The 20,918-nt window shown below is 34.5% G+C and overlaps 1 protein-coding gene across 2 annotated transcripts; it reads left to right on the top strand.

Annotated features, from left to right (window-relative positions):
* Window positions 1-1,130: 1,130 nt before the first annotated feature.
* On the top strand, window positions 1,131-20,779 carry LOC107042864 (glutamine synthetase 2 cytoplasmic). 2 transcript variants are annotated; one of them, XM_015264082.2, is made up of 4 exons: window positions 1,131-1,710; window positions 13,601-13,797; window positions 17,471-17,919; window positions 18,964-20,779. In XM_015264082.2, exons 2-4 carry the CDS (start codon window positions 13,614-13,616, stop codon window positions 19,438-19,440), a joined length of 1,110 nt encoding a protein of 369 aa, XP_015119568.1. In that variant the 5' UTR covers window positions 1,131-1,710; window positions 13,601-13,613; the 3' UTR covers window positions 19,441-20,779. The 2 variants fall into 2 exon arrangements, with proteins under 2 accessions (XP_015119568.1, XP_015119560.1); XM_015264074.2 differs by lacking the exon at window positions 1,131-1,710 and adding an exon at window positions 9,501-9,911.
* The last annotated feature ends 139 nt before the right edge of the window (window positions 20,780-20,918 follow it).

Here is a 20,918-nt window from a genome sequence, read left to right as displayed (position 1 = left end):
GAAATAGTTGACAGGAATATTTCAAATTTTCGAATTTTTATTCGAATTTATAATCAACCCGAAATTATCACGAAAAATATTATATCATCACGAAAGAAATATTATTTTTTTGAACATTCGTTGTTCATCAATAAATAATTGAAATTATTTAAACTTTCGGAAATTCTGAATATGAATAAATTTGTTACGATTCCAAACAAATGATTTTTATGGTGGAAAATTAATTGTTTATAAATTATTTATAAAAAATACTCGTAATTGTCAAAAATTCCACTTTTCAATTATTTCATCAATCTTCCTCCAGAACTAAACTTTCTAATATTTTTTCCATTTTTGAATGTTTTCTAACGGTTCAATATCGACATTCAAATTCAGACCTGCAACGTTTAAATAATAAAATCATGGAAAAATGCCTCGAAGCTTAGGGTCAAATGGAGCTGAAATAAAAGCTCTGATGTTCGATTACAAAAATAGAAATGCATTTAAACCCAAATGCAAATAAATAATGATAAAAAAATAATAAAAATCACGAATAATTAAATGCTAATGGTACACATTTATAATGATTATAAATTGGAATTTTTCACTGGAGAAAAAATCCTTAAACAGAATGAATTCGACAAAAATTTCCCCGAAAATTCTCGTGAAAATTCAACACGACGAGAGAGCCCCTCCGCAAGGCTATCACAATGAAAAAAAAAATAAAAAATAAAATGACCAAGAATTTTCCCCTCAACATCCTCGGTCTCCCTAATCGACCCCACGTGACACAAATTAAAGGGAAAATGTTTTTTATAAACCCGAAGGGGACTTTAAACGGATGTAACAAGCGAGTGAGGGAAGCTCATAATCGTGGGAGCGAGCGATGAAGCCATTACACCGACACAACCCCAAACCCACACGATAAATTCAAAAAAAATTCTCGCCAAGGTGAGAATCCGTAAAGTCCACATGGCGCAGAGGATCTAAGGCGCCTGCGCAGTGGCTCATATTTCAAAACTGCAAGACCATGCCGATTGTTTTTATTTCGAAAACAACGACGCAATGTGCAATAATAATAGCATAAGTTTATTCTGACATTGAGTCCAGTGTCACGATGCACCAGACGAATGAAAGAGAGGAAGGGAAGACGTTCTTCTTTCGTTGGACGTTTTTTATCGCCAAATTGATGGCTCGTAGGACAGACAATACGAATGATTATTTTCCGAGTCAATATTTGATGAATGTTACATGATAATGACGATAAGTCATGCAAGTGGAAACAGTCGGCGAGTGCATGAACGTACGAGCATGTCAATTGAATTTGTGGATAGACGAAAAGTGGTGGTACGTGTGGGTAGGGGGTTGCTATGATTTTACAAACGAGAGAGTAGAGGAGTGAACAAGGACACTTTGTTGCATGCAGTTTGCACGGCACAACGAGCAATGGGTGATCAGTTTGTTCGTGTTTAATCATCAGTTATGTCATGAATGGCGAGCCAAGGTTGGCCGATCGTTGCTTGGTTTCGTTGAGGGGGAAACAAAATCTACCACTTGCTTCCTTCCATTTTCATACATAAATGTTGCTGGAACTGTCATAACGCTGTATTGCCTCGTTGTGCGTTATCAGTTGCTGTAGTTATCCCAGTTGTTAACCATCGTCCATCGACGACGTATCGTATCAGCAGGAGGAGATCTGGTCAAGTTATTGTGAGACTGGCTGCCGGAGAGGTGAGTTGGTGCCGTTTTTTATCACTTTAATTCGTGACTTTTTGACGGTTTTTGGAGGCTCGATTTTTTGAGTTGAGGGATGTTTTTAAAAATTTTCGCCATTTTCTGATTTTTGAAGTTATTTTTAGTTTTTTTATTACGTGAATTGCAAAATTTTTCACATTTTTTTTACGGTCTTGATCTATTTTTTTGGGAATAGATTCTGTTTTGAGGAGTTTTCGAAATTTTTCGTGAACTCTTGACCATTTTTGGATTTTTGAGTAGTCTGAATAGTCTTTGAAAATGAATGGCGATTATATTTTTTGTTTACTGTTTTTTATCGCTTGAATTCCTGATTTTTTGACATTTTTTTACGGTCTTCATCTATTTTTTTGGGGGAAAGATTCTTTGTTGTGAGCCATTTTCGTACGTTTCGAATAGTAAATTTGTGAACAAGTCTTTGAATCGTGATGAGATTTGTGATTTACTGTTTTTTATCACTTGAATTTCAGATTTGTTTACGTTTTTTTATAGTTTTGATCAATTTTTTTGGGGATAGATTTTTTTTGAGCTCGAGGGATGTTTTTTTTTTAATTTTTCGCGAACTCTCCGCCATTTCCGTACATTTCGAATAGAAAATTTGAAGATAAGTTTTTTGAACAGCCTTATATGAATTTCCATTGCATTTGTTGTTATTTTCGACTTTATCTCCTCATGAATATCAATTTTTTCGCTGAATATTCTAGTTTTTCACATATCATATTATATATTTCTCGTTATCAAGTCATAATTTGAACACAATGATTCTTCCAACCGCCAGTATAATTATCAATATTCCTCCTACTCCTCCAGGCTATTTTGCGGTTCTCAGCGATTTTACCCTCCAATTGAATTAAAAACACAAATCTTCACTACTTGCCAACGTTTCGAGCGGTATATCCGCTCCTCATCAGGGCAATTTATTTATATTTATCTACAAAGAAATCATAAAAAATTCTCCTATTACCATATCTCTATATAGAGACAATTCCACTGTTTACATTCACAGAATCTGAATTACAAAGTATTTAACAACTCAAGGGTTTAGCAGGCAAAATGGCCTGGAGGAGTAGGAGGAATATTCATAAGTCATAATTTGATTCAATTCTTCACAATCCTATTCCATTTCCTATTCAATTTCCATTTCAATCGCTTTTCTCATTATTTCAACAGATCGAAATTGACGTGAGAAGGGAAAATTGTTGGGACCATTATTCTATTTTCCCACTCATTTACATAAATTCTATAACAAAAAGATTTTATGAGCTCTAAAAAATTATTCCCTTGCACTTGACCATTCCGTTTTTAACGAGTTCTTCCTTCATTGAATTCATTAATAAATTACGAATGTTTTCGCAGCGAAAAATTCCACATTTTTCTCTACTCCAGTCATAAACTCGAGGTTTTAGACACTGGGAGAATTTCGCGACACCTCCGAGCGTAAAAAACAATAATGAAACAAAGAAGTTTCATGGACAACAAAGCCTCAGTGTCACTGCGTCACTCGTCGCAATTGATATATCTACGTATTTTTTACCTGTCACCTCATTTATGCGTTTACTCCCATTCTATTAAAAAAAATAGAACGGAAAAAACATTAGAACCTGTTGACTTGTTTTTTTAAAACGATCTGTTTGCGCTCAGTGCCTAATTGAAATTCAAACATTTAAGGGAACAATTAAAAATTATGCGGAATGTAAGTACTGGAAATTTTTCAAAGTTTTTCTGTGGATCAAAAAGTTAATAGTGAAGAAATAAAAATTGATTAGTTGAAATTAATGTAGAGAGGGTTAAGGGGGAAATTTAATAGAAATGTCTTCAGTTTTCGGGAGGAAATTCTTTTGAAATTCTACAGGAATTAATTTCACGGACGAAAAAATTCAATAGAAATAATAATCAGCCAAAAACTAATAGAAAGTTTAATAGAAATTCAATAGAATTTTCTAACGAATTCCCTAGGTTTTTTTATTAAATTTTTTCGTGCGTGTTATATTCGTCATTTATGCTGATTTTTTGATAGACATTTAATAAAAAAAGTCTGGAGATTCATCAATTTAGATGAATTTACACTAAACAAAGACGGGAAAATCCATTGAGATTCTGGAATAGAATTAATTTCTATTCGTAAAAAAATACAAAAACTCGAATACATGAAATGAATCATTGACACGTGTCATCTGACTGAAATACAAGTGATAGAGTACCTCCCGAAGCCCTGACAATTATGTAATTCCCCTGGGAAAACTCGATTGATGTAAAACCTAGAAACTAAGCACTAGAAATCGACGATTTTTTCGAGATTTTTCATCAATGGCAACAGCACGAAAACTCTCCACTGATAGAGAGTACTGTGTAATCCCGCTATCACTTGATTTATCAGCTAGTTCGACCTCGACATACGCTGAGATCGTTATTTTTACAATTTATCACGATTAGGATAAAGTCGATAGCCCCTGAAACACGTGATGAGGCTCAATGTTACGATTTTGCCTGGTAAATTCCTCCGTTAATCAATCGTCGTTGATCCGTGGAGATACAGAAAACCGGGGGTAAAAAATAATGATTCAGATAAAAAGACTCACGAGAGACTAATTATCACGTCATTACACGGCGAATTGAATTCCTAGAAATTTATGGGCACTCAGTAATTAGTTGAACTTGTAACTCGACCGTTTGCACGCACATGTGAATTACGATGCACATGTGGACAAATGGAATGACTGGGTAAACACTATTGAGGTCAATTTGAGAAAATTTCATCAAATATTGGGGATGAAAATTATCGTGAAAGCGTTAAGTGATCGATATTTGCATAATCTTGTTGAAGAGGAATTTGCTAATAGAGTTGGTGTCATGGAGTGTGGGGACAGCTTGAAATTGACCATTTTTATTTTCATGAAAGACTTACGGTGAAATTTCGTGGAAAAACCCAGAGAATTCGTTGAGAAATTCTGTAGGATTTCTATAGAATTATCCATTTGTTTTTGGTAGATTGTATTGAAGAATTCCGGAGTTTATCGGCACTTTTTAAAAATATAAAAAATTCTATAGAGAAATCAATCGAATTTAATTTTCTATAGAATTTTTTGACGGTTTTTAAAACATTTTTTAAGGAGAAGAAATGAGAATTTAAGGAAAACACTTGAACAATTTGGGTCGAGATATTCTTATGGAAAATATCTCAACAGAAAAAGTTGTATGGAAAGATAAATTACTGATCCATTCTATAAAGTAGTTTCTATGAGGAATTCGTTGAGAAATTCTGTAGGACTTCTATAGAATTATCTATTTGTTTTTGGTAGATTGTATTGAAGAATTCCGGAGTTTATCGGCACTTTTTAAAAATAGAAAATATTCTATAGAGAAATCAATATATAATCAAATATAATATAAATCAATATATAATTAAACAGAATTTAATTTTCTATAGAATTTTTTAACGTTTTTTAAAAAAATTTTAAGGAGAAGAAAAGAAAATTCCAGGAAAATACTTCGAAAATTTGGGTCGAGATATTCTTATGGAAAATATCTCAACAGAAAAAGTTGTATAGAACGATGAATCCATTCAGACGATCCATTCAATAAAATATTTCTATTGGAAATTTTCTATGAAAAAAAAAAACAATAAAACAGTATAATTTTCGAATGGAATAGTCCAAAAACAAATAGAATTGAATGTGAATTCGATCTGAACGATAAAAAAAATTATCCCCATAAATTCTTGCTTAAAAACTTAAATTATATAATTTTCGAGCGAATACACTAGATCTTCGACTGAACGCCCTTCATCCGTGGCAATATAATAATTCACAGAGAGAAATATCTCACGGCTCTAAAAGTTCAAAGACTCATGCATTTGAAGAGAAATCAAAACTGTCTATTCTGCCCCACCAGCTCTCGAAACGAAGATCAATAAGGAAATAGGAGAATGTCAGAGAGGTTTTGGCATACCTTGAAAGTACAAGAGCGAAAGTGTCTAGTCCACTGGAAGGCACACTTCCAAGCTGGCCTTGAATAAAAACCCCTCTCCTAACTACACACATCGAAATTTCCTCACACTAAAGAAAAGGGAAAATAGAGTGTTGGAGTGTTGTTAAAATTTTATTAAATAATTCTCGTTTTTTTGCACCTATTCTGTATTTTTTGATAGAAAAAAGTCAATTGATTTTTATTTAAGACAATGTATTCCCAAGAATTTGGGAATACATTGTGTCAAATTCTTGGGAATACATTGTCTTAAATAATTCTACTACACATGATAAAATCCAAGAAGAAAGTTAAGAAATTCACATCTAGGAATTCTTATAGAAAAAATTCCAATGAATGAGTTAGATAGAAAAATCCTCATTTACAGATTTCTTCACTCAAAAAATATATATTTTCAAAATTATTCAACATTCCCATATTTTTTTCAAATACATATTTAAACACAGGAATGTTAAATAATTTTCAATAAAATTTCTCAAACAAAGTCATTATTTTATGTTAAATCTTTTCCTGTGTCGATTCCCCCAACACAATTTCCATGCACTCGCATCAACAAACGCAGTCATCAAGGAAAACATTAATGACGAAAAAATCGCAGTCTCAATTGCCAGGAATTAAATGAAAAAAATCAAGGCCAAAAAATGAGATCTAGAGCAAAATAGGCGCACAGCTCTGGGGAATCCGACTCCCTTGATACTTTTAATTCATAACAACCGATGAAAACTCATAAATAATCGAGTTCACGCAATGTTTGCACGGGATGAGTCATCCGAATTAATTAACATTGATGATTAACGGGGAAACGTAATACTAGATAGGAAAGTTATTGATACCGCGTCCGATCACAGCTCGTGCGATTATTTAAATCGTTTATCGATATGTAAACGGGGGAGTCCAAAACAAAAAATCAAAACATAAAGTGAGAAGTGAATATAAATCCGTTAGTGCAATTTATAGCTTGTTTTTAATGGCCGATGGTGTTTTCATTCGATTATTTCGTAATAGATCGCTCGGTGTTTTCCGCTGATCTATTAATACACTTTCTATTTTATTTAATTAACTGGCTACGTTTGTGACATGGGTTCACGCACGAAAAAAATTCACAGCCAAACTATTGCGTGAAAAAAAAATTCTATTGAAGAATTCCGCAGTTTTACTGTTTTTTTTTAACTTGTTCAATAGACACTTTTTTATGGAAGAAATCAGTACAATTTTTTTTCTATGCAACTGTTTCTATCGAGAGATTTTCTATAGGAATTCCTCGACATCAATTTTCTACATTTCTTCGCTCTATTTTTCTTTCCTTTTCATGAAAAAATGAAACAAAAAAAACTCGGAAAATTCCTACAGAAAATATAGAAATTAACAGAATGAGTTTTATAGAAGAATCGATTTCTCTAATTTTTTTCTATAAAATATTTTCCACTGAACATTTCTATTAAAATAAAAGAGGGGCAGATAGCTTAGAAATTTTCAATAGAGAAAACTGATAAAAAAATATTATTACATTTTACTGAAAAGAATTATTATTACTTCAAATAATTGATTTTTCAGTTTCATTATTATATTTTATTATTATCACTATTATTATTCGTATTCAATGGAAATGCAATAGAATTTTCGGGCGAATTCACTAGGTTTTTCTATGAAACTCTTCATCTGTTTTTCTTGTTCGTATGTTTTAATGAGAGAAGCAAAAAAAATTAGTGAAAAAACTGGAAAATTTATGCCGAGAAATTTTTTTGGGAAAATATCTGAAAATCACTAGAACAAGTTCTGTAGAATAATCGAATTTCTTAATCCGTTTGTCTCCGGATTTTTTTTTATACGTTTGTTAGTGAATCATCTAAACTGATTGCTTGAAATTCAGGGGAAAATCACTCGCTCAAACAATGGAGATTTACAAATACACGTGAGGCCTCATGGCGCGATTAAACGATGAATAAACTTCGGAATTGAGTCATGATAAATTTTCTTCTTTGTGGTATTTCGGTACTCTGTCTTCCCGCAAAATCACAGTTTCAGTGCAAATGGTGAGACAAATTGGTGATTAAATCTATCTGTGTTCGCACGAGTGCACTTGCCACTCTCCTTCGGCTGTCCTCGCGCGTGATGACTTTGACATTCGCTTTGGCTCATTTAAAATTCTCGAATGACAAAAAAAGGATTAAGCGAAGGAGACGGGGATAAAAAATCATGAGGAACTGAAACTCGATTTGAAGAATACTATTTGATGCGAGTGGCGGTCTAAACGCTTGCGGAGAAAATATTGATAACGAATGAAATGAATGCACTTCAAAATGTGGAGTGATTAATCCATGAGATAATGCTTTATTTGAATCAAATGAATTGTTTATAAACGAATAAACAAAATAAAAAAAATAAATAAAAGGAATTTATTTGGGGTGAATTATTCGCTTCATATGATTAACACCTTTTTATTGAAAAAAATATTTGTGCGTTGAACCAAAAGGGCGTATGTAGACTTCCTCAGGGAATAGTAAATCTCCACGTTTCAGGTGATTCTGAGTCATCTGAGCCCAACTTTCAAATACAATTTTTTTTTGTCGATATAAATTGATTTTGGTGATTGAAAATTTTAAAGAAAAAGTTGTATAAACGCTTCTTCAGGGAATAGTAAATCTCCACGTTTCAGGTGATTCTGAGTCATCTGAGTCCAACTTTCAAATACAATTTTTTTTTGTCGATATAAATTGATTTTGGTGATTGAAAATTTTAAAGAAAAAGTCGTATAAACGCTTCTTCAGGGAATAGTAAATCTCCACGTTTCAGGTGATTCTCATTGATCTGAGCTCAACTTTCGGGTGCAATTTTTTTTGGTCGATATAAATAGAATTTAGTGATCTTTGAAAATGTAACGCAGAAGGTCGTACAAACACTTCTTCAGGGAATAGTAAATCTCCACGTTTCAGGTGATTCTGAGTCATTTGAGCTTAATTTTTAGAGACAATTTTTTCGGTCAATCCAAAGTGAATTTGGTGATTCTTTGAAAATTCGAGCCAAAGAGTCGTATAAACACTTTTTCAGGGAATAGTAAATCACCACGTTTCAGATGATTCTGAGTCCTCCCATCACAGCTTTCTCACCCCATTTTTTCGTCAGCTCATGTCCAAAAAATTTATTACGTTTCAAAAAAAATTTAAGTAAATTTTTTGAAATATTGCAGCAGTAAAAGGTGCCCTAAAATCCTCTTATCAAATCACCCCTAATTAAAAACCTCTTTAACCCAGAATCCACCGAAACCCCCCAAAACTACAAATTAACCAGTCCAAACCCTGAAATATCAAAAACCTCCAACACGGTAACGAGTTTCCTATCCGGCGAACCCATGACCTCCCATTGCGCAGTTCCATGCGATAGCCACGTGCGTCAGGCGTTATGTTGGCAGAATTCCAGTGCCTGCGCGAGAGAGCAAATAATCAGACAACAGAACATCTATTACACCAATAACCCAGCCCCCCGCCCCTAACCCAAAAAAAAATCGATGCAATTGCAAAACCGACTTTCCCCGGCCCAAACCGTCTCGCATTCCCCGCGGGAAAAAATCCTCACTCTCCCCTGGCACATAATAACTTACAAAACAACCCGCCGCCTGTAATTTTATCTGCACATCAGGCCCCCAATTACGCAAAAACAAAAATATGCAGATGGAATTTTTTCCGCTCCCAGCTATCGCCCAATTTCAGTTTATGTTATTCCCCCCGGTTTCGTGCGCACCAAACGTCGTGGGGGAAAAAAATCAAGAGAAAGAGGTGAACAGCCAGTTGACAAAGATGGCAAGAGAGATGGCCACCATATAAATATTCCATTCGTCGTACGTGTGGTATCTTAGTGCTGGAACGTTGCCCTGAACGACAGACACCCCAAGGCCACGGGGAGACAATTTGTTTTGAAGTTTAAACGGCGCCAGCCGAACCGAGAGAAATCATTTCACTTTCACAACGGCTGTTGTGAGGGAAAAATCGCTCTTCGAAGAGCCAGTGCGAGCAGAATATTCGGGGAATATCGATAAAGATATAGAACTCTCGGGAAAGAGTTTTCCGCAATCGGTGGAGAAATTATTTTGTTGAAAAAATGGGGCTCAGGGTTTTGGTGAAAATTTGTGAGGCTGGGCTCTTATCGCGATCCGTCAACGGCGCTAAACCGAAATGGATCAGGCTTGGGAGATGTATCAGGTGTGTATTCTTGTGATTTTATGGACTTGTCAAGGATGGGCGGGTGGGTAGTGTTGGGAATGATGTTGGAGGCGGGAGGAGTTGATAATGTGGAGCTGGTGATGAGAAATAGGAATATTCTGGGTAATTAATGAGGGAAGGGATAAGGGACGGGGAGGGGAGATTATGGGCTCGTTATTTGGTATTTTTGGGGTTTTTAGTTGCTGTGGAGCAATGGGGAAACGCCTAGTTTCGAGAGAGAATATGGAAGAGCGATTGAGATCAGAAAATTGTTCCTTGATAGTTCGTGAAAAAATGAGTAAACAAATCATTCTATTTCTGAACAACTGGCATGGTAAACAAAGGGAAAATGTAGGTTTACTGGCAGGAAATGAATAATGGAATGAAAAAAAAATATTGAGTAAATTGGAGCTGTTGATAAGAAATATGAGGGCTTCAAGTAGTTTTTTATTTTATTAGTTTAGAGTGTAGAACCCATTTCAAGTGGTAAGGAAGGAATAAATAGGAGACATGAAGGAGATATTAATATCTCCATTATTATTTGATGAATTGGAAATTTTTTTGTTGTGGAAAATGTGGAAAACGCCTAGTTTTGAGAGGGAATATGGAAGAGCGATTGAGAAGATCAGAAAATTGTTCGTTGGTAGTTCATCGAAAAGTAAATAAATCAATCAAATGTATTTCTGAACAACTGGCACGGTAAATAAAGGGAAAATGTAGGTTTACTGGCAGGAAATGAATAATGGAATGAAAAAAAAAAATTGAGTAAATTGGAGCTGTTGATACGAAATATGAGGGCTTCAAGTAGTTTTTTATTTTATTAGTTTAGAGTGTAGAACCCATTTCAAGTGGTAAGGAAGGAATAAATAGGAGACATGAAGGAGATATTAATATCTCCATTATTATTTGATGAATTGGATATTTTTTTGTTGTGGAAAATGTGGAAAACGCCTAGTTTTGAGAGGGAATATGGAAGAGCGATTGAGAAGATCAGAAAATTGTTCGTTGATAGTTCATGAAAAAATGAATAAATCAATCAAATATATTTATGAACAAGTGGCATGGTAAATAAAGGAAAAATGTAGGTTTATTGGCAGGAAATAAATAATTGAATGAAGGAATAAATGGGAGACATGATCACAAGATTAATAAGTTCGTTATTATTTGATGAATTCGATATTTTTAATTTTTTTATTGTGAAAAAATGTGGGAGACGTCTAGTTTGGAGGGGGAAATATGGAAGAGCGAGAAGATGAAAACATGTCTCTTGAAATATTCCATAAAAAATTGAATAAATAATCACGTCCATTTCTGAACAACTGAAATGGTAAATAAAGGGAAAATGTTACATCAGTAATAAATAGCAGCATTCGCTGCATGGAATGTCAGGAATATCGTAATGAAACGGAATTGATAAATTGGAGCAATCGATATGGAATATAACTTTTCAAACAAGTTCAATGAAGGGTGAAATAGCAGACATGAAGGAGAAATAATTGCCAGAAAATAAAAAGAAAAGATAGAACAAATCACTTCATTATCATCTTTAATTAATAAACGATAATAATTCCTAAATTTTGACATTTTTTATTTGCAAACATGTCGAAAACAATGAATTTCAGAAAAAAATATCAAGAGAATTTAATTCACTCGTCACTCGTTAAATTTGGAAAAAAAAGTTTCTAAAATTTTTTTCCAACACAATTCCTCTGGAATCCAAAAATGATTCCATTCAATTTTATCAATACAACTTGTCAATGACGAACAATTGTCGCAATAAACCGAAATAAATTCTTAAAAAATCGTCACTAAAACCGATTCGCCCTTATCACCAGTAATAAATTTCAGAATTCACAGCATGAAATAGAAAAAATATCGTAATGAAACGGAATTGATAAATTGGGGCTATTAATTTCGCATGACTCGTGGCACGAGAGAGGAAATGGAGCACCCGAAGACGCAGTAGATCAATCCCCCACCAATCAGTGAATAATTAGCGATAAAGTACACAAAATGTTGTAAAATCCGTGAACAACAACTGCGAACGCATTGACTGGGAAAAATAAAACCTAGTCTATTTACCGAGTCTTTAATTAATGATCGGGATGACCTACATGATTGTTTACTATTTTGTTCGGATGTCTACAACCGTCTTCGGCTATTTATCCGCGGCTTTCTAATTATTCAGAGTGCCAATGCTCGATTATCTTTCTTTATTCCTCTGGGTGTGCGATCTGTCGAGCACGCCCGGTCAAGCACCCTCTTTGTTGGATTGTTCACACAATCACCGCGTGATCAGCAGGCTGGGAGAGAACTGACGCCTAAATATGAATAATTAATCGTGGGATGCTCGACATTATCGTGGGGATCCAACGGTTTAATTGAGGACAGATGAAAGAATAACGATTGACGATTATTTATTAAGAGGGAATTTTTGAGAATTTTGTTTTTGTCTACAATTTATAAGAAAACTCAGATTAGTCTCAAACGAGCAATTGTATAAAAGAAGGAAAAAACTATTTTTAATTTTCAGTTTTATTTATTTCTGTGATGTCACAAAAGTTTTTTTTTACATCTTGAATGAAAAAATTATTGATTCTATATTTGATACGTTTTTATTCCCTTTCTTTGTTTAAAAAAATTGATGAAGAGCTGCGGAATTCTGAACACGTGCATAGGGATTTTATCTTGAATTCTAGGAATTTCTGGAACAGTTATTTAAGTGTTCTAAACAAAAAATCTGTGGAATTCCTGAATAAATGCCCTGGAATTTCATCTTGAATTCTAGGATTTTCTAGAACATCCATTCAAATGTTCCAAAAACATTTGCATTTAGAACTTTTCGCGTCCTTAAATTTTCTTAAGAAATAAAGTGGTGAATGAAGAGAACTGGCGGTCAAATACTAAATATTGAATGATGTGATGCTTGACATTACCATGAGGAATGAGGATTCAGCGGTTTAATTGAAGACAGACAGCAAAAGTGGAGATTCACGACTATTTATTGAGGGGGGAATTACACTTTGAATGAAGATTATGAAGAAAGCCATTGCGAGAAGATCTCGCCTTGGATTTACTGACATTGCGGCGGTTGGAAGGGTAAAATCAGTTATTCAGCTCATTAAATCACTAGGAAAGCCACCGACTCTATGAATAAGTTTTTATTCTTTCCGATCAATGAGAAATTCCAGTTGATAGCTTCGTTAAAAACATTCAAGAGAAGAAAGATACGAAAATTCTTGTGAAGGAATGTAATCCACAGAAAATTCCTCACGAAACTTCCCCAAAATTCAATGCTGAAATTCAGTAGCGAAGCGGTAAACCGGGTTAAGTCGTTTTTTACTATTGGCTAGTTTTTGACGAATATCTCGGAATCTAAAAGAGATAGAAAGATTTTTGTCACGACCTTTTTTGTAGAGCCAATAGAGCGTTATAAAAAAAGTCATAAGAAAAATTTTGCTATCTCTCTTAGATTCCGAGATATTCAGCAAAAACTGGCTAATAGTTAAAATCGACTTAACTCGGTTTACCGCTTCACTACTGAATTGAAAAAATAATTAAAAAGAGTTATAAAAGGTCTTTTGATTATTCTTTTTCATGGAAAAATAACCTTGAGTGGAATCGATCCGTTCCATTGCACCACTTCACTTACTCCTAATTATCAATTTTATCGGTGATGTAATTTACAGCACAACAACAACAATGTCGAGGTCTATGCTGAGAGACTCGCCCAATGCGGCGCTCGATAAGACACTTTTGAACAGGTATATGGATCTGCCACAGCCGGAGGACAAAGTCCAGGCTAAATACATCTGGATTGATGGCACTGGTGAGGGTATGAGGTCCAAGACAAGGACACTGAATTTTGTGCCGAAGCATCCATCAGGTATGATGTAAACTAAATAGATTCAACCGAAAAAAATTGAGATTTTAATTTCTCCACACTGAGAGAAAAACAAACACGTTGTCAAACAAGTCTTGCTTGGGGCCAACAAAATCGCTAGTTGAAAATTGCCAAAAAAGAATTTGTTTGGTTCGAATTTGAAAGTCTCAAACGTGAATAATTGTTCTGCTTTCGACAGCAACGAAATATCTGGCTCAAGAGGCGGATAATTCACACCAGACGGTGCCTTTTCAGCATGAAAATATCTCATACAGAGGAAAATTTATCAACAAATATTTTATCCCCAAGTTACAAGATTGCTATCATATCATTATTATTGTTGAATTTAAGGGTTCATTTCTTGTCTGTCATTATTAGACAGCTGAAACGAAAAACTACTATCCCTTGTTCCGCATAAAACAAAGATTTTTCGGGAGCAAAATACGTATGGGATTATTGAATAACTAAGGAGTAGTGCTAGAAATGACATTTCTTGCGTGTACAGAGAATGAATTTTTTTTGAACTACTAAATCTAGTTTATTTTCACATGTATACCCTCTCGGGTTTTTACATTTTGTCCCCATCCCCGTTGACAATTTTGAAGTAATACAATATAGAATCACTGAAAAAATATGTAAATATAAAGTTCCCCAAGTAACGTTGCCTCAGCTAAGCCATTTTCCGCTAGTTGTCCAAGGTCTTCAACTACTAAATTTATTTTTGCGACAAAAAATTTTCATTCCGGCGCACTCTCTGCATGTTTGGCACAAAAAAATACTTTTTGATAATTTTCAAAAAACAATTTTTTTGGCACAAGTAAGACTTGTTTGAGAACTTTGTCGTTTTTCTCTCAGTGTATGAGAACTATTCTATTCACACGCAAAGAAAAAAAAGAAAAAAGAAAATGTTTAAAAAACAGAAAATTTGGTAATAGCTTTGTTGCAATTCTCAGGAGACACTGTAACTCGTGCACTACGAAAATTCAACAAATTTTTATTTCTTCATAAGAACTATTCTCAACTATTCTTAGAAAAAACACTGGGAAAACTTGATGCATAAACTCAGACATCAAAAGACACAAAAAAATGTCGTTTTTCCTCTGAAAACTTGTTTCTTAATGAGGAAATTTCAATTCTGCGGAATAAAACTATTTTTACATCAGTTCTTATCAACTCGGGGTTCTTCATTATCATTCTTCCCCGCTCAGAAGCTCGTGCCCTATCAAAATTGAAACGAGCGAGCAAAAATTGCACTATCACGAGGGCGATAGGAGAATCCCCGGCAATTTGCGGGTTTAATATTTTTAAATATACCCCTCGAGTATTATGCAATTCTCTGCGTCAAGAAGTGCGTAGGCAATTGGATTGCGGAATTGATAAAATTGTCGGGGAGATGTAAATACTTGGTGGCGGAGGGTATTCCCCTTTTATTCCAATTGAAGGGAATAATTAATTGGTTACGCTGCAGACCCCTCTACGGGGACATCTCAACGAGACTCAATTGAATATTCCGATTACCGTAAACATCTTCCGGAATTTTTAAAATAAATTTGATGAGGCTTGAATTTAATTCAATTCTCGTAATTTCATTCAATAATGCATTCTCTCAATAATATCGCGTTTGAAAACATTCATTCATTCATTCTTGATAGAAATTCATAAATTCTCTAGGAATTTCTATGGGAGAAAATTTAAACAGAAGGTGTTGCAAAGAAATTTGAAGAATTATTATTTTTCTATTTAAAATATTCACGAAATACTGCAGAATTTTCAAAAGGAAACCGAGTTTTTCAATGGCTTTCACAGAGAATTCTGTAAGTGAACATATTTCAGTTGAGAAAATTCGTAACATTTATGAGGAATTCTTCAAGTTTTCTTCCTTTGACTTCCTTTTAAATTTTTTAAAGAGTACACGTGAATGAAATTTTTAATTTTTGCAAATTTTTTAGCACTACGCGTGAATTAAATTGTCAAAAGAGGAAGAAAGGTTTAAATTGTCAAGGGAAGCGTTATTTTGTTAACTTGCTTTAGCTTCCCTAGGCTCCAGAATAGACAAGACATATTAAAAAAATAAAAAAATATTGTTTTGTTTAAAAACAAGAAATAAAAATTGAAGAAAAAATTGTTTTGCCCCTTATGAGGCCTGAAGAAGCTGAAATAATTCATCAAAACGTCGCTTTCCTTGACAATTTAACAAACATTGTTGTTATTATCTCCAAAGTTTTCTCCCTTTGATTTCCTTTTAAATTTTTTGAAAATTACACATAAATGAAATTTTTAATTCCTTCAAATTTTTCAGCACTACAAGTGAATTAAATTTTCAAGAGAGGAAGAAGGCTTAAATTGTCAAGGGAAGTGGCGTTTTGCTAAATTACTGTAGTTTCCCTGAGCTCCAGAATAGTCAAGACATTAAAAAAATAAAACAATATTGTTTTCTTTAAAAACAAGAAATAAAATTTTTTTTAAAAATTGTTTTGTCCCTTATGAGGCCTGAGAAAGCTGAAATAATTCATCAAAACGTCGCTTTCCTTGACAATTTAACAAACATTGTTGTTATTATCTCCAAAGTTTTCTCCCTTTGATTTCCTTTTAAATTTTTTGAAAATTACACATAAATGAAATTTTTAATTCCTTCAAATTTTTCAGCACTACAAGTGAATTAAATTTTCAAGAGAGGAAGAAGGCTTAAATTGTCAAGGGAAGTGGCGTTTTGCTAAATTACTGTAGTTTCCCTGAGCTCCAGAATAGTCAAGACATTAAAAAAATAAAACAATATTGTTTTCTTTAAAAACAAGAAATAAAATTTTTTTTAAAAATTGTTTTGTCCCTTATGAGGCCTGAGAAAGCTGAAATAATTCATCAAAACGTCGCTTTCCTTGACAATTTAACAAACATTGTTGTTATTATCTCCAAAGTTTTCTCCCTTTGATTTCCTTTTAAATTTTTTGAAAATTACACATGAATGAAATTTTTAATTCCTTCAAATTTTTCAGCACTACAAGTGAATTAAATTTTCAAGAGAGGAAGAAGGCTTAAATTGTCAAGGGAAGTGTCGTTTTGCTAAATTACTGTAGTTTCCCTGAGCTCCAGAATAGTCAAGACATTAAAAAAATAAAACAATATTGTTTTCTTTAAAAACAAGAAATAAAATTTTTTTTAAAAATTGTTTTGTCCCTTATGAGGCCTGAGAAAGCTGAAATAATTCATCAAAACGTCGCTTTCCTTGACAATTTAACAAACATTGTTGTTATTATCTCCAAAGTTTTCTCCCTTTGATTTCCTTTTAAATTTTTTGAAAATTACACATAAATGAAATTTTTAATTCCTTCAAATTTTTCAGCACTACAAGTGAATTAAATTTTCAAGAGAGGAAGAAGGCTTAAATTGTCAAGGGAAGTGTCGTTTTGCTAAATTACTTTAGTATCCCTGAGCTCCAGAATAGTCAAGACATTAAAAAAATAAAACAATATTGTTTTCTTTAAAAACAAGAAATAAAAATTTTTTTAAAAATTGTTTTGTTTCTTATGAGGCCTGAGGAAGCTGAAATAATTCATCAAAACGTCGCTTGCCTTGACAATTTAACAAACATTGTTCCTATTATCTCCAAAATCGCCGATTCCTCCCCTCCACTTGACCAGTAAAATAACAAATGAATAATTTTAATTCAATATTCCAGAGCTTCCATGGTGGACCTACGACGGGAGTTCGACCTACCAGGCGGACGGTGCCAACTCCGACATCTTCCTCCAGCCAGTGGCAATCTACCGTGACCCCTTCCGTCGGGGTCACAATCGTCTCGTCCTCTGCGAGACCTTCAACAGCGACAAAACCCCAACGAAAACGAATCTCCGTCACAAGTGCAACGAAGCCATGGAGGCCATCAAGGAGCTCGAGCCCTGGTTCGGCATCGAGCAGGAGTACACTTTCCTGGACTTCGATGGTAGACCCCTGGGCTGGCCCAAGAATGGCTTCCCAGGGCCACAGGGGCCCTACTACTGCGGTGTTGGTGCTGACAAGGTCATCGGGAGGGAAATTGTCGAGGCACATTACCGAGCTTGTCTCTATGCTGGCGTCAATCTCGCTGGTACCAATGCCGAGGTCATGCCTTCACAGTGGGAATTCCAAGTGAGTTTAAAATAGTATAAACACAACTTGAATTTTGAAGATTAAAATTTTAAGTAAATTCTTGGCAAAATCGTATTGCAGAATTGAAATAGTTTTATTACGTACAAAATCAGGTGACTGTATTGTACGATTTTTCAATTTTTGTTAAATTAATTGACAATCAGCATTTTCAATTTTTCAAATCTTTTATGAATCAGTGATCAACTTCGCAAGAACGATGATTGTTAGATTGATTGACAAATCAAATTCAGATATTTAGAATTAATTGATTAATTGCAATTGAGAATTAAAAATTATTTTCAAACGAAATGATAGATGGCGCCACTGCCGATAAGGAACCATAAGGACTTTTTTCTAACCCCCCATAATGAAAATATAGATGTATCGATGTAAAAAAAAAATCGATTTTTTTATTCAATTGGAGAATTTCCAGAAGGAAAACATCGGTCGGAATTTAAGTAGTATAAACACAACTTGAATTTTGAAGATTAAAATTTAAGTAGTTCTTGGCAAAATCGTATTGCAGAATTGAAATAGTTTTATTACGTATCAGGTGACTGTATTGTACAATTTTTCAATTTTTATTAAATTAATTATCGATCAGCATTTTCAATTTTTCAAATATTTTATGAATCAGTAATCAACTTCGCAAGAACGATGATTGTTAGATTGATAGATGGCGCCGCTGCCGATCCCCCCAAAGCGAAAACAGACGTATCCATGTAAAAAAAATCGATTCTTTTTATTCAAGTCGAGAATTTCCAGGAGGAAAACATCGCTCGGAATATGACGTAATAGTCCAGCACTGAGGATCCCTCAAAATTGTAATTTACTCCTACGAAAACTGGAGAATTTTCCCGAATTTGCTGGAAAATTCTAAAATTCCGGTAGATGGCGCCGCTGCCGATAAGGAACCATAAGGACTTTTTCCCTCAATGCCCTCCCATAATGAAAAGACGTATCCACGTTAAAATCGCAATTTTTTAGACAATTTTTATCCAACTTTTCTCTCCGCCTAACAACACTATCTCCAATTGTCTCCAGGTCGGTCCCTGCGTAGGAATAGCCGGCGGTGACGACCTCTGGATCGCCCGCTTCATTCTCCACCGCATCGCCGAGGAGTACGGCGTGATCGCCACCCTGGACCCCAAACCAGTGGACGGAGCCTGGAACGGGGCTGGTGCCCACACAAACTTCTCGACGAAGCCCATGCGACAGGAGGGTGGCATTGCCGAAATAAACAAGGCCATCGAGAGACTGAGCAAGCAGCACATTCGCCACATCCAGGCTTACGATCCACGTGGAGGAAAGGACAACGAGCGTCGTCTCACTGGTAAATGCGAGACAAGCAGTATCCACGACTTCAGTGCTGGCACTGCCAACAGGGGCTGCAGCATTCGCATTCCAAGGGGCGTTGCTGAGGACAAGAAGGGATATCTCGAGGACAGAAGACCCAGCAGTAACTGTGATCCTTACGCTGTGTGCAATGCACTCGTTCGCACTTGCTGTCTCAATGAGTAAATTCCGATGAATCAAATTGTTTTTACCAACCGGAGGGCATGATTGAAGAATTTTTGTTGATTCACTATCCACTTTTTAAAGAAAAGAAAGAAATTGCGAAAGCTTTACACTAAATCGAGGCGATAGAATTCTGTGAATTATTCTCCTCATTTCTCAAGGAAAAAAGAAAGAAAATATCGATATTTTTTTATAGAACATTGAAGAGAAACATAAACGTCAAATGCATGAAGAAACTCGGAAATGCAAAGCGCACAAATTTAGTTGATTATTTTTTGTTTTTGAAGGGCGGAAAAATAAATGGCGGGAGCCGTCTGCAGTCTGAATGAGCAAATTTGATATTACTCAGTGCAAAATTTGTAAAGCACTGAGGTGACAGAAATTCTATGAATTATTCCTAGAGAGAAATAATGAGAAATTATCGAAAATTATTTTTTATAGAACGTCGAGGAGAATTATGAATTTTCCTCAGCGTCAGATGCATAGATTTATAAATTCTGTTGATTATTTTAGTTTTTATTTTTCGAGAGAAGATTGTCGACGTAGTGTAGGTTTTAAGCAACGTTTATCGAACGAATTACGTATCTTGGAATATTTGCATGTTAAGATTATGTCAAGAGGCTCTTGACAGTATCTCTGGGTCATAATCCCTGGTATTACAGCACTGTTATCGTCGCTGAAAGAGGATTTATATATTTTTCAACCTTTTGACAGTAATGTATTATCAATAATTGCTCGTTAATAATCTCCTAATCTGTGGAATAGGTATCGAGTATCTTTCATATCTGAGTCGATGTGAGTGTCGATTTTTAGGATTGGGTGCTTTCTCGTGGGATTCGAGTTGGTAAATCATCGGAGGAATCGATAATCTGGGGGGGGGAAATCGCTGATTCTTATTGTGAGGGGAATCAATTTGTTATCTGTCTTGTATCGAGACCCTGACACTCATCCCAGTCGTATCTTATTGTTTACTATAGATATTTTTTATTCTCAAACTCATTTTTCAATCATTTTTTATTCAGATTGTTGAACGCATAATCATTGCCGAATTCATTCTGTCGAAACGAGATTCCGGAATTTCGGAGGACAAACGTTTGAGATAATTCAATAGGTGTCTATTGAATTGTTCGGGAAATTCGACTGTCAGAAGCAGAAATTAGTTTACTGATGTTTGATAGAGTATATAGTTGTACAAAAGATGATAAAATGTAAATCGCTATTTTCGGATAATAATGATTTTTTGCTGTTATTATAAGATGATGAGGAGTAGAGGAAATATGTCATGTAATATTGTAATTAAATATATCGATAAACAGAATAAACTACTATTTTAAAACAGTCATTGGTTGTCATGATTATTTCTCCTTCAACTGAGTAGAATTTTAATGATCCTATCGATTCCCATTATCAATGAAATTTGATGAAATCCTAAAATCAAAACATTTTAAAAAATTAATTAAGCGTTTTTAATGACAAATGGA

This window comes from Diachasma alloeum, unplaced genomic scaffold (assembly GCF_001412515.2).
Source record: "Diachasma alloeum isolate Michigan unplaced genomic scaffold, Dall2.0 Dall_scaffold_00179, whole genome shotgun sequence".
In the NCBI taxonomy this organism is placed as follows: domain Eukaryota; kingdom Metazoa; phylum Arthropoda; class Insecta; order Hymenoptera; family Braconidae; genus Diachasma; species Diachasma alloeum.
Note: the sequence above shows the minus strand (reverse complement) of the source record. Positions and strands in the feature narration are given on the sequence as shown.